This window comes from Rhincodon typus, chromosome 10 (assembly GCF_021869965.1).
Source record: "Rhincodon typus isolate 14 chromosome 10, sRhiTyp1.1, whole genome shotgun sequence".
Lineage (NCBI taxonomy): Eukaryota > Metazoa > Chordata > Chondrichthyes > Orectolobiformes > Rhincodontidae > Rhincodon > Rhincodon typus.
This window is the reverse complement of record NC_063341.1, coordinates 77,080,594-77,094,376: the sequence shown is the minus strand read 5'-3', so window position 1 is coordinate 77,094,376 and position 13,783 is coordinate 77,080,594. Positions and strand designations below refer to the sequence as shown.

Here is a 13,783-nt window from a genome sequence, read left to right as displayed (position 1 = left end):
TGCACTATCTATAAAATTAAGGTAATGATCTTTTACACCAGGATCGGATCTGGACTTGCTTTTCTATTGGGATTTTCCAATAAATTCAAAAGTAATCCTTCTCATCAGATCACGCAACTGATAGCCCTAACATCACCATGGACCATCGATACAATTGTTAAACTACCCAGGGTATGACAATCTTTATTTAATTTTATCAAACAGTGCTTCAATTCACTTGGTCTTAATTTGAGAGTTGTTACATCTTTATAACAGTGAATCTCGTTGTTTTGTTGCCAGTTAACAATCTATTACCAAGGCTTCGAGCTTCCATTGCCACTGCATGTTCAACCAATGACCCCAGTCATTCGGACGAAAGGGTTTAAAAGCATCAGTGAAATACCACAGCTGCTACTGACGATGAACCAACGTAATTATTATATCTACCGTGAACTTTCTGCATGCTTCAGATTTCACCTGATCTGTGCTCTTAATTAAGATGTTTCCATAATCAACCTGTTCAGAGATGTTGTTGCAAACTGGAGTAGAATTGAACTAAGGCCTCCTGGCTCAGAGGTGGAGACACTACCACTGCACCACAAGAATCTCAACTGAGCGGCTTGCTAGGCTATTTTTGAGGGGGCACATTGGATTCAACCACATTGCTGTGGATCTAGAGTCAGTTAGGACAGCAGTTACCTTCCCTAAACAGCATTGGTGAACCAAATGGGATTTCCCTCACAATCAGTTCACAATCATCATTAGACTCTTGATTCCAGACTTTTATTGAATTCAAATTCCACCATCTGCCGTGCTGGGATTTGAACCTGGGTCCCCAGAACATTAGCTGCGTCTCTAGATTAACCACTAGGCCTCCCCTTTCTAATCTTATTTTATTATTAAGGAGGTCAATATGTTGGGAGCTGGTTAGCTCATTTGGCTAGTTGGATAGAGTCGAGTGTGATGCAGAATTAAACCAATGGCATGGGCTCAATTCATGTACTGATTTGGCAGTTTGCTTGAAATTCAGCTTATCCCACACTTGTGGATTGTTGATCCTGAATCTACACATAACCAAACAGACAAGATGCCCATCCACCTATATGAATGATGATTGCAAGAAGAAATATAATTTTATGTTGAAAAAGCCACAAAGAAAAGTATTACTCACCATTGTTCATGCTGTCATGTGTTGATTGAGGAAAAGGTACTTGGAGAATCAAAGAGTTAGCTCAATAATGTCACTTGTCCAAGTGAAGAGAATTCTTTCAAGGAAGCACAGCTCATGAGATTCTATAATTTCGATAAGGTGTCATATGTAAATGTGGCTTCTCCAATGGGAGTGGGGGTGGTTGAATTAAAGCCTGCTCTTTTCTTCTTTAGAACATCTAATGTTTCTGCAAATTTGAAGTGCGACAGTGGTTTACAGAAATGAAAGGCTAGATTTTTCATGTTATGTTAATGCGCAAGAGCAATTTGCGTCTGTAGCATCTGTCAAATATGTAAAAGTGACAATAACAAGAGGGCCTAGATTTAAAGTGATACGCAAGTGAAGGAAAGGAGATGTGAGATATAAAAAGATATCATTCAGTGATTAATTTTGGTCTGGAATGCACTGACTGGAAAATATGGTCGGGGCCGGTTCAATTGAGACATTCAAGAGGGAATTGGATGGTTTTAGGATAGAAATGGTGTGCAGGGACATGGGGAAAAGGTGGGAAATTGGCCCTAGTAATAGAACTAGGATACACCTGATGGGCTGAATGGCTTCCTTCTGCACTGTAACAATTCTGTGAATCTAAAACTATTTGAAGCATCTTAAGAGAGAGTAGGAACTGCAGATGCTGGAGAATCCGAGACAACAAGGTGCAGGGCTGGATGAACACAGCAGGCCAAGCAGCGTCATAGGAGCAGAGAGGCTGACGTTTCGGGCCTAGACCCTTCATCAGAAAAAGCATCTTAAGAGCCTTTTGAATTGAATATCAGTGAAGTTGCATTCAAATTATATAGAACTCTGCCTGAACCATATTGAATGCACAGATCTTACCATCATACTTCAGAAGGATTATGGAATGAGAAGATGCAAAAAAAAACGTTTACACCATCAACCTTGGTAACTTCACACTCGGAGTACTGTATATAATTCTGGTCTCCATGTTCCATAAAAGATATCACAGCAAATAATTTCTGAAGAAGGGATTTCCGAAGAAGGGTCTAGGCCCAAAACGTCAGCCTTCCTGCTCCTCTGATGCTGCTTGGCCTGCTGTGTTCATCCAGCTCTACACCTTGTTATCACAGCAAATAAGGTTTATGACAATGATACTGCAACAGAGAGGTTGTAACATTCAGACAAACTAGCACACAGATGCAGCAGGGAATCAGGAAGGCTAATGGAATGTTGGCCCTTATTTCAGGGGGTTGGAGTGTAAGAGTAGGGAACCTTACTGCAACTGGACACGGTGCTGCTGAGATCACATCTGGAGTACTGTGTGCAGTTTTATCCCCACATGAAAGAAAAGACATCATTTCAATAATGGCAGTTCAGAGAATATTCACTAGGATGATCCCTGCTATAAAGGGGCTGTCTTAGATGCAAAGAATAAACAGAATAAAAATTGAAAGAACTGCAGATGCTGTAAATCAGAAACAAAAATAGAGATTGCTGGAAAAGCTCAGCAGGTCTGGCAACATCTGTGTGACCCTTTCTCAGAAAGGCTAAACAGGTTGGGACTGTACTCACTGAAGTTTAGAAGAATGAGAGATGATCTAATTGTAATATATAGGATTTTTAAGTGTTTTGAAAGGGAGCATGCTGAGAGGATGTTTCCCCTTATGGTAGAGAATGGGACAAGAGGGTATGGTCTCAGAGAAGAGGGGTAGCATTTTAAGACTGAAATGAGAAGGAATTTCTTCTCTCAGAGGGTTCTGAGTCTTGGAAACTCTTTGTCACAGAGAGATGTGGGGGCAGAGTCCTTGTGTATATTTAAGGCTGAGATAGATAGATTCTTAATCAGTCGGTGAATCGAAGGTTATGGAGAAAGGACAGGAAAGTGGTAAAGAGTGTTGGATCAACCATGATCCTATTAAATGGCAGAGCAAGCTTGAGGGGCCCAATGGCTTACTGCTGTTCCTATTACCGATGGTCTTTATGGTCTTAAAGGGTTGATCATACTGGAGCACTCACCTCCATAAGGGAGAAGGTTAAGAAGTGAACTGGCAGAAGTTTCTAAAATAATGGTAGGCACACCATCTATCACCTTAAACATTCACATACTTCCTAACATTAACACACAGTGATAACATTGTGCACTACCTACAAGTTCCACTGCAGTAATCTGTCAAGGCTCCAGTGACAATATCTTCCACAGACATGACTTATACCGACTAGAGGAATGAGGGCAACAGATTCCTGTTTATTCCACACCACATGCCTACATCCCACCCAAATGGCATATTTGTGCTATCACTAGACCAGTATCAAGTGGCTCAGTCTAATGCTCTGAAGACATGGGTTCAAGTCCCACTATGGCAAAGCAATTAATATGTAAATGTGGGATTAAGGATAGGGTGGGGGGCTGGGTCTGGGTGGGATGGTCTTCAGAGGGTCAGTGCAGACTCAATGGGCTGAGTGCTCCTTTTTCACATTCTATAACTTAGCCAAATCCCAGTAATAGCAATAGTGTTAAATTGTGCCAATGATAGTACATGATCTGTTTGCTAGCAGCTCTATTACTTGTAAACTTGACAGTAATGGCAAGAGTTTTATTAAATTGATTAAATTGCAAGAGTCATACAGCATAGAAACAGATGTTCAGTCCAACTCGACCATGCCAACCAGCTTGCCTAAATTATACCAGTCCCATTTGCTTGTGTTTGGCCCATATCCCTCCAAACCTTTCCTATCCTTGTTCCTGTCCAAATGTCTTTTAAATGTTCTAATTGCACCTGCCCCCACCATTTCTTCTGGCAGCTTGTTCCATATACGCACCAAACTCTGTGTGAAACAGTTACCCCTCAGGTCTCTTTTAATTCCTTCCCCTCTCACTTTAAAGCTACATCCTGTAGATTTGGATTCTCCTACCTTGGCTAGTCACTTCATCTATGCCCCTCATGATTTTATAAACCTCTATAAGGTCACCCCTCAGCCTCCTACACTCCAGGAAAAAAAAGTCCCAGCCTATCCAGCCTCTTTTGAATTGAATGCACAGATGGAATTCTTTACCACAGAGGATTGTTGAGGTTGGGTTATTAAGTATATTCAAGGCTGAGAGAGACAGATTTTTAATTAGTCAGGGAATCAAGGGTGGTAGGGAAATGGCAGGATGGTGGAGTTAAGGATTATCAGATCGTCCATAATCTTATTGAATGGCGGAGCAGATTTGATGGGCTGAATGGCCTACTTCAAACTCTATGTTTTCTTGTCTAAAGAAAAGGCAATGGAATTATTGGTCAAATCTGCCAGGAGCTTAGGGATACAATTTTCTGGAGACCAACTTTTCTATAATTTTCATTTCTGCAGGAGAATGTATTTCAGAGGGTGAGCGAGTTGTTACATTCGATGGCAATGAATTAAAACACACAATACTTAATGATTGCTACTACATCCTGGCCAAAGATTGTTCACCTACTCCAAAATTTGTTCTCTTAATGCGGCGCGCTGTCAATCAGCAAAAGAAGAAGGCAATAAAGCTGCTCATATCTGTGCCCAATATGTAAGTAGCTATCATAAGTTCATCATCGCATTAATTGCAAATAAATGTACTTATTGTGTGGGAGATTTGTAACACAGGAGTTCGGCGGAAGCATTGGCTGCAGCACATAGCAGGCGAGGAACCTACATCATACTTATATCTTTTAAAGACTAGGTCAGGAATCACACGACACCAGTTTATAGCCCAACAGGTTTATTTGAAAACACAAGCTTTCAGAGTCTTACTCCTTCTTCAGTTATTAGTGAGAGAGGTAGTATCAGACACAGAATTTATAAGTAAAAGATCAAAAGGTCACTCCACTGATGAGGATGTACTAAACAAACCTAAGATGCTGTTAAATCTTTAATCAGTTAGAAGGTTCTAATTGATTAATATATATATGTAAATCCATGAATTCCTTTCCAGTCACTGTCCTGAGAGAACTAAAGGTTTTATCAGTGTAAAGAAGAGGTGACATTATGTGTATGTGTGTGTGTATGTATGTGTGTGTATGTGTGTGTATATGTGTGTGTTTGTTTAAGCAGACTTTGGGATACAAAACAACGCAGTCACCGAGCAGAGGCTGAGAGCCAAGTTCCGTACCCATGGGTACGGCCTCAACTGGGACCTTGGGTTCGTGTCACACTACAGGTGACCCCCACCACACTGTACACTCTCTCTCCCACACACACACACACTCTCTCACACATACACACACACACACACACCCACAGACACACACACACACACACACACACTCTCTCTCTTTCTCTCTCTCTCTCCCTCACACATACACACTCCCTGTCCCTCCCCTCTCTCACGCACTCATACAGTGTGTTTTCAATTCCTGTGCCAGCTGAGGTTACCATGAGGAATTATCCTTCTCAAGTTCTCCCCCCGACTGAGGCATGGTGACCCTCAGGTTAAACCACCACCAGTCGTCTCTTAAATGAGAGAGCATCCCTATGGTCCTGGAAAGCAGGGTTGACATTCTGGGTCCCTTCTGCTTTCTCTTCATGGATGCTGCCAGAGCTGCTGAGTTTTTCCAACAATTTCTGATTGTGTTTTTGACCTTGAAAATGTCTGCTGATTGGTAAGATTCAACATGGATTTCTAAAGGATTGATCATATCTGATAAACCCAAGTCAATATTTTGATGAGGTGACCTTTTTTCCTTCTTCTTTATTCTTTCATGGGATGTGGGTGTTACTGTGTTCCCCGTCCCTAATTACGCTTGAACTGAGACAACAAGGTGCAGAGCTGGATGAACACAGCAGGCCAAGCAGCATCATATTCAATTTTTACCCTTGAACTGAGAGGCTTGCTGCACCATTTCAGAGGGCAGTTAAGATGACTGTGGAGGCTTTATCTTTATTCCAGGTTAGTTAGCCAGATTTTTGATAGACAAAGGACTGAAGGATTATGAACGGCAGACAGGAAAGTGGAGTCAAGAGCAAAATCATATCCGCCATTAGCTCATCAATTGGCAGAGCAGGCTGGAAGGACCAAATGACCTCCTCCTCCTAACCCTCTGTGCCCTTGTATAAATTCTACAAAGATTCATTGATTTAAGATCAATTTCTATTTCTGCTGAGGGACAAACTGCAAATAGTTTTGCAATCGTTGACAACATTAGCTCTGAGTTCAAAGTTTAAGAGTCATTAGAGTTTATTCATTATGCAAGTGAGGTATGACATTATAATTCAGTTAGTTCTTTTTGAGTTCTAGATAGATTGTACACAGTCCATACCTGTATTTCATAGATTGTACATAGTCATAAATGTTATTGGTGTGGACTTTACATGATCTATATGTGATCAGCATAGGCACAGGGCCATCCTAAAATGTATGTGAGCAAAATAGCCCTGATGAAGAAAAGAATAGTATAGTTAAAATAAAAAATTGTTGTACCAGATCCTTTCTATTGCAGTGTTTGAAAGAAATAGGTGAGAACATTATAGATGTTCCAAGTTTAATCGTACAAAGTTATCTTGATTCAGGAAATTCAGGAAGCCTGCAGATTGGAAAATTGTGCATTTCACCCCAGTCTTCAGGAAATCTGAAGAAACAATTCCAGGGAATTGTTGACCGGTTAGCTGATATGTGTTGACAAGAAATTACTAGAACGTCTAATGAAGGATAGAATGAACATGTTGAAAGCTTCAAACGAGAAAATCAAAGAACTATGGATGCTAGAAATCAGAAACAAAATCAGAAATTGCTAGAAAAACTCAGCAGGTCTGGCAGCATCTGTGGAGAGAAAGCAGAGATAACATTTCCTGCTTTCTCTTCATGGATGCTGCCAAACCTGCTGAGTTTTTCTAGCAATTTCTGATGGTGTTTTTGACCTTGAAAACGTTAGCTAATTGGTAAGATTCAACATGGATTTCTAAAGGGTTGATCATACCTGGTAAACTTGAGTGAATATTTTGATGAGGTGACCTTTTTCCTTCTTTATTCTTTCATGAGATGTGTGTGTTACTGTGCTCCCCATCCCTAATTGCTCTTGAACTGAGTGGCTTGCTCCACCATTTCAGAGGGCAGTTAAGAGTCAACAACGTTGATGTGGGATTGGAGTCATAGAAAAGCAGACCAGGGTAAGGATGGCAAGATTCCTTCTGTAACTCCGCAAAACACTTTGTTGTCACTTTTACTCAAATCAGCATCGTATTTTTAAAGGAGAATCCACCTGCTCTGGTCTATTAGTTGATCTGACCTTCCATCCATTGACTCCATTTATACTTCTCATTGCCTCATGAAAACAACCAACTTAATCAAACACCTCTCAAACCCCAGGTATACTCTCTTCCACCCTTTTCCATAGGGCAGAAGGTACAAAAGTTTGAATACACAAACCAGCAGATTCCATAACAGCTTCTTTCCCACTGTTATTAGGCTGAACAGACCTTTCAATTTCTAATGTTGATCTCTCTCTGCACCTTTTCTGTGGCTAGAACACTATATTTTGCAATATGTTCTGTTACTGTGATGTACTTTGTATGGAGACTTTGTATGGAATGATCTGCCCTTATTGCACATAAAACAATACTTCTCTCAGTATCTCAGTACGTGACAATAATAAACCAAACCAAATCAAATCAGTTTACACTTGATCTCCCCGCTATAGAAAAGATGTTGTTAAACTCGAAACGGTTCAGAAAAGATTTACAAGGATGTTAAATAAAAACCAAAAGAACTGCGGATGCTGCATATCAGGAACAAAAACAGAAGTTGCTGAAAAAGTTCAGCAGGTCTGGCAGCATTTATGAAGAAAAAAATCAGAGTTAACGGTGACCCAAAACGTTAACTCTGATCTTTTCTTCACAAATGCTGCCAGGCCTGCTGAGCTTTTCCAGCAACTTCTGCTTACAAGGATGTTGCTGGAGTTGGAGGGTTTCAGCTATAGGGAGATTCTGAATAGGCTGGGGCCATGTTCCATGGAGCATTGGAAGTTGAGAGATGATCTTATAGAAGTTTGTAAAATCATGAGAGGCGTGGATAGGGTGAATAGCCAAGGTCTTTTCCCCAGGGTAGGGGAGTCCAAAACAAGAGGGCATATGTTTAAGGTGAGACAGGAAAGATATAAAAGGGACCTACAGGGCAACTTTTTCACACAAAGGGTGGTGCATGTCTGGAATGAGCTGCCAGAGGAAATGATGGAGGCTGGTGCAATTATAACATTTAAAAGGCATCTGGATGGGTATATGAATAGGAAGGTTTCAAAGGATAGGGCACAATTGGACCAAAGGGTCTGTTTCCATGCTGTACAACTCTATGACTCAATGACTTTCAAGAACACAACCAACGCCCAAGTCTTTTTTTGCAGCATTTCTCCTAACTATTATATGGTATTCCAACAGAAGTTCTATTTTACTTGTAACAGTGTAATTGAAGCATATCCAACGCGGAATCGTATAAAGTTCTTGGTGGACAATGTTGAAACCACTTTGAGTAATGAAGAAAAGGTCATACAAAGTGAGTAATTCTTTTACAAGTGATGAAAATTGTACCTTTTCTAACGTAATGCAGTATTGGGCAATTAGAACTATGGACACAGCTATCATTGAGTAATGATTAATAGCAAATTGAAAATTGTATGAAGTTTCCAGAATAGAAATTTAGTGCAGAATGTGATTCATTTGAGAGGACCAAAAGAACTGCAGATGCTGTAAATCAGGAGCAAAACCATAAGTTGACAGAAAAGCTCAGCAGGTCTGGCAGCATCTATGAAGAAAAATCAGAGTTAACGTTTCGGGTCCAGTGACCCTTCCTCAGAAGAAAGATAATGAAATCAGGAAAAGGAGCAACTCACCCAGGTTCCTTGGACAGTACCTTCCAAACCCACAAACTCGACTACACATAAGGACAATGGAAGCAGATATATAGGAAAATCACCTGCAAGTTCTCCTTCAAGAGACACATTGTTCTGTCTCAGAACTACAATGACCTAAGGGGAACCCATTCACAGAACATCAGAATTGAAGAAAGTCATATCGGACTCAAAACGTTGGCTATTTCTTTCTCAGCAGATGGTGCCCGACCTGTTGAGTTTCTTCAGCATTCTCTGTGTTTATTTCAGAATTCCAGCATCCACAACGTTTTACTTTTATAACATTCTGTTCACCTCTGTCATAAAAATATTCCACAGTCCAGCCTCTACACCTTCTGAGGCAGAGCATTCCAAGGCTGCTCTGAAAAGAAAGAAATTCACCTTATCTCCATCCGAAAAGGTCTTCCTAATTTCAAACAGGTATCCCCAGGCCTGGACACACTGACAAGAGAAATCATCCTTTCCATGTCTCAACTCTTCAGGCTCTTATACAATGTAGTTGTCTCCCCAGTACTCTTCTAAACTCCAGTGGATTCAAGCCCAGTCTGCCCAAACTTTCCTCAAAAGACTCCCTGCTCATTCCAGCTATCAATCTAGTAAGCCTCCTCTCACCTGCTTCCAGTGCATTTCCATCCTTCCTGTGTCTGATATGGTCAATCCACATATTATCAGGGTTGCAATCATCTTCTCACAGGACACTTGTAAGTTCTTTGTCATGTTACAGCATTAGTATAGTAGCAGCACATTATCTATAGAGCTTGCCAGAAGATCAAATGTCGACTTGAACAATCTTTTTGTTCCAGATGTACATGCTTGGCAGAATGGGACAGGAATTATTTTAAAAGCATCATCAATCAATATTGAACAATTGTTCTTTGATGGAAACACTGTGCAGGTATCTCTCATTAATTCACAGGTTCCAGCTGTAAATGTAACCTGTATGTGCAGTAGTTCAATGTAAATTAATTCTGGAAGCTTTTATAATACTGCATGCAGTTCTGGTCTCCCTGCTATAGGAAAGATGTTGTTTAACTTGAAAGCATACAGAAAAGATGTACAAGGATGTTGCCAGCATTGGAGGGTTTGAGCTATAGGGCGAGGCTGAATAGACTGGGGTTATTTTCCCTGGAGCGTCGGAAGCTGAGGGGTGACCTTATAGAGGTTTATAAAATCATTAGGAGCATGGATAGTGGGAATAGCCAAGATCTTTTTTCCAGCATAGAGGAGTCCAAAACTAGAGGGCATATTTTTAAGGTGAGAGAGGAAAGATATAAAAGGGACCTAAGGGGCAACTCTTTCAAGCAGAAGGTGGTGCGTGTATGGAATGAGCTGCCAGAGGAAGTGGGGAGGCTGGTAAAATTACAACATTTAAAAGGCATCTGGATGGTTAAATGATTAGGAAGTGTTTAGAGGGATATGGGCCAAATGCAGGCAAATGGGTAAAATTAATTTAGGATATCTGGTCGGCATGGAGAAATTGGACCAATGGGTCTGTTTCCGTGCGGTACAGCTCGATAACTCTAATGAGCTTTGCCTTTGTATGTAGATTATACTCGATCACATGATGAGTAAGACATGTGGTATTTGTGGGCTCAATAATGGTGAGAAAAAGCTGTTGATGCCAAATCAAGAGGAGGCCAAAGATGTCGAATGCCTTTTTGAATCATGGACATGTCCAGGGCAAACCTGCAAAGATGGTAAGAGAATATCAACTCTTTTTAAATCATGTTAATTTCATCCATCTCTACAACCTCTACAAGTTCTCTGCGCTCCTCCCATTCTGGCCTCGAGAGTATCCCCAATTTCCAAGATTCCACCATTAGTAGCTGTGCCTTCCGCTGTCTGGGCCCTAAGTTCTGGAATTCTCTCCTGAACCTTCTTTATCTTACTTCCCTCTTTTAAGGCATTCCTCAAATGACTCTATGATTGAGCTTTTACTCAAGTGCTGTGGCATTTCCTTGAATGGCTCCAGGTTTGATCCATTTTGTCTCAAAACCATGAAATTATCTTCCTGTTCTCAACAACAATAAATCACATTTTATTGAATTTCAGATTGCAAAGTTAGAAGAACATTTGTGGAACTAGGAAAACTTGTCAAGTTTGAAGGACAGGAATCCAGATGCTACTCAGTCGAACAAGTTCAACGTTGCCTGGAAGGGTGTTCACCAATTGAAACACTCTCTCGCATTGTCAATTTCCACTGTGTACCAGCTAGTAAGTCTATAGTGCTAATATATATATAAACCAAATAAATATCTAATTTATCCTGTCAGGAACACAAAAAGTTAATTAATAGTTAATTCTATTTATTATTGTATAAATGGGTAGAAAGAATTGATCCCAATGGATACAAGAGTATGTCTGCAGGTCCTACTGTAGTGGCCACATTGCTTTACACAGTGACAGTTTGGAAAATCTGGGTGACAAGTGGTAGAGCCCTGCTGTAGGAGAGCATGTGTGGAGATTTGGGAAGACAAGAAGAGAGAAAGATCACACTGACCAGCTTCAAAAGCACTGGATCAGCAATAACAAGGATGTAAACTTTGAAACGAAAGCAGAAATTGCTGGGAGAAACTCAACAGGTCTAACAGCATCTGTGGAAGGAGAAAGTGGAGATGACATTTTGAGTTCGGTTAACCTCTCTCAGCTCTTCTTCTTTTCCTGTTCTGAGGAAGGATCACTGGACTCAAAATGTTAACTCTGCCTTCTCCCTTCAAAGATGCTGCCAGACCTGATGAGTTTCTACAGCAGTTTATGTTTTTGTTTCAGATCTCCATCTCTTCTTGTCTTCCCAAATCTCCACGCAGTTCTTTGTTTCATTTTAAAATCATAGACTGGTAGCAGGATGGAAGGAGGCCATTGTACCCAGCATACCTGGTTATCATTAAGAACAACCCAGCTAACCCCACACTAGCCCTTTTCCCTGTAACACTGAAAAAGATGTTCTGTTTAGATAATTATCTGCAGTCATCTCTGGTTCTTAGTTTATCTTCCAGTCAGCAAATACCAACACCTTGGATGTTTTAAAATGAGTCAAGCTCAGGAATTGGATTGTACTGTTACCACAGAGTGGGAGAAACTATAATCTTAGCATCTGGTTTGGTCTCCTCCATCAGACGATACTCCCATTAAAATTAAGCATGTCCATTGCAACTCAGTAATCAGTCGGACAGGTTTTGCAGGGCCAAAACTCATTTTGAGAGTGGCTATCGGCTATTTTCTAAAGAAAAATATTGACATAAAAGCTCAGAGATAGCAAGAACTGTAGATACTGGAGTCAGAGACAACACAGTATGGTGCTGGAGAAACACAGCAGGCCAGGCAGCGTCAGAGGAGCAGGAAAGTTGGCGTTTTGGGTCGGGTCCCAACCCGAAATGTCAACTTTCCTACTCCTCTGATGCTGCCTGTCCTGCTGTGTTCCTCCAGCTCCACACTGAGTTGACATAAAAGCTGTCATGCAAGGACAAATCTGCAGGACTTAGGGCAAACAAGGATGGTTAGGGTTCAGATTCAGTAGCTCTTTCAAAGAATTGAAACAGGCATGATGGGTTATATGGCCTCTCTCAGTATAAAAGGAAACAATGAGAAACTGAGAGCCAGAGATGTTTGATGTATTATAAATTACACTCACACGTGGAAGCAAGTACTCCTTTTAACCTAATCCTGCTCAAACTTAAACATGTCTTAATTTAATAACAGATCACTCCGTGAATGCAGCTGCTATGTTAAGTTTCTGGAAGAAGTCTGCAGATAAGAGCCTCTCTGTGGATTCCCATACTGACTGCGTGTGTGACTGTGCCGAAGTGTAACCCCATTAATCAATGTTACCAAAACCTCAACTGTAACAGTTATGAATGTGAGACTTTTTGTTATATCAATTCTTTTTAAAAACAATCTTAACTCTTGTTGAAAGCCGTACAATTCATTATTCCTGACTATCAGTTATAGCAATAAACCTTTAATTTTTGATTGATTGATTTGATTTATTGTCACATGTACCTAAGTACAGTGAAAAGCTTTGTTTGTGAGCAGTACAGGCAGATCATAGTAAGCAAGGACATACAGATCATAGGGTGCAAAAAATCTTGGACAGAGTAAGGCATACAGGTTACACCACACAGGACATGCACGAGGCAAGATCCACATTAACAAGATCAGCATTATTTGAAGTTAGAGAATCCATTTATCAGTCTAATAACAGCAGGGAAGAAGCTGTTCTTGAACCTGTTGGTGTGTGTGTTCAAGCTTTTGTATCTTCTGCCTAACAGAAGAGGTTGTAGGAGATCGTTACCAGGGTGGGAGGGGTCTTTGATGATACCGGTAGCCTTTCCATGGCAACTAGAAGTCTAAATGGAGTCCATAGATGAGAGGTTCGGCTCCGTGATGGTCTGGGCTGTAGTTTCTTGTGGTCCTGGGAAGAGCAGTTGCTGTTATGCCCCCAGGACGGTATGCTTTCAATGGTACATCTGTAGAACTTGGTGAGGGACCTTATGGATATGCCAAATTTCCTGAGCCGCCTGAGGAAGAAGAGGCGTTGTTGTACCTTCTTAACTGTCACAAATATGTGGGAAGTCCAGGACAGGTTGTTAGTTATCGTCATTCTTAGGAACTTGATGTTCTCAACCCTCTCAACATCCATTCATTGATGCAGTTTGGGGTGTGCTCTCCTCCTTTCTTTCTGAAGTCAATGATCAGTTCTTTAATTTTGAGAGAGAGGTTGTTATCATTGCACCACATCACCAAGCCTACTATCTCCTTTCTGTATTCTGACACATTGTTGTTT

General features: G+C 40.8%; 1 protein-coding gene across 1 annotated transcript in view; it reads left to right on the top strand.

Annotated features, from left to right (window-relative positions):
* LOC109924209 (vitellogenin-like) overlaps positions 1-12,911 on the top strand; it is a 79,664-nt gene extending 66,753 nt beyond the window's left edge. The window contains exons 27-34 of the mRNA XM_048601562.1: positions 42-171; positions 280-409; positions 4,499-4,691; positions 8,554-8,645; positions 9,804-9,895; positions 10,547-10,697; positions 11,053-11,214; positions 12,700-12,911. Coding sequence (XP_048457519.1) covers positions 42-171; positions 280-409; positions 4,499-4,691; positions 8,554-8,645; positions 9,804-9,895; positions 10,547-10,697; positions 11,053-11,214; positions 12,700-12,809 — 1,060 coding nt within the window. The 3' untranslated portion in view covers positions 12,810-12,911. The remainder of the gene's footprint in view (positions 1-41; positions 172-279; positions 410-4,498; positions 4,692-8,553; positions 8,646-9,803; positions 9,896-10,546; positions 10,698-11,052; positions 11,215-12,699) is intronic.
* The last annotated feature ends 872 nt before the right edge of the window (positions 12,912-13,783 follow it).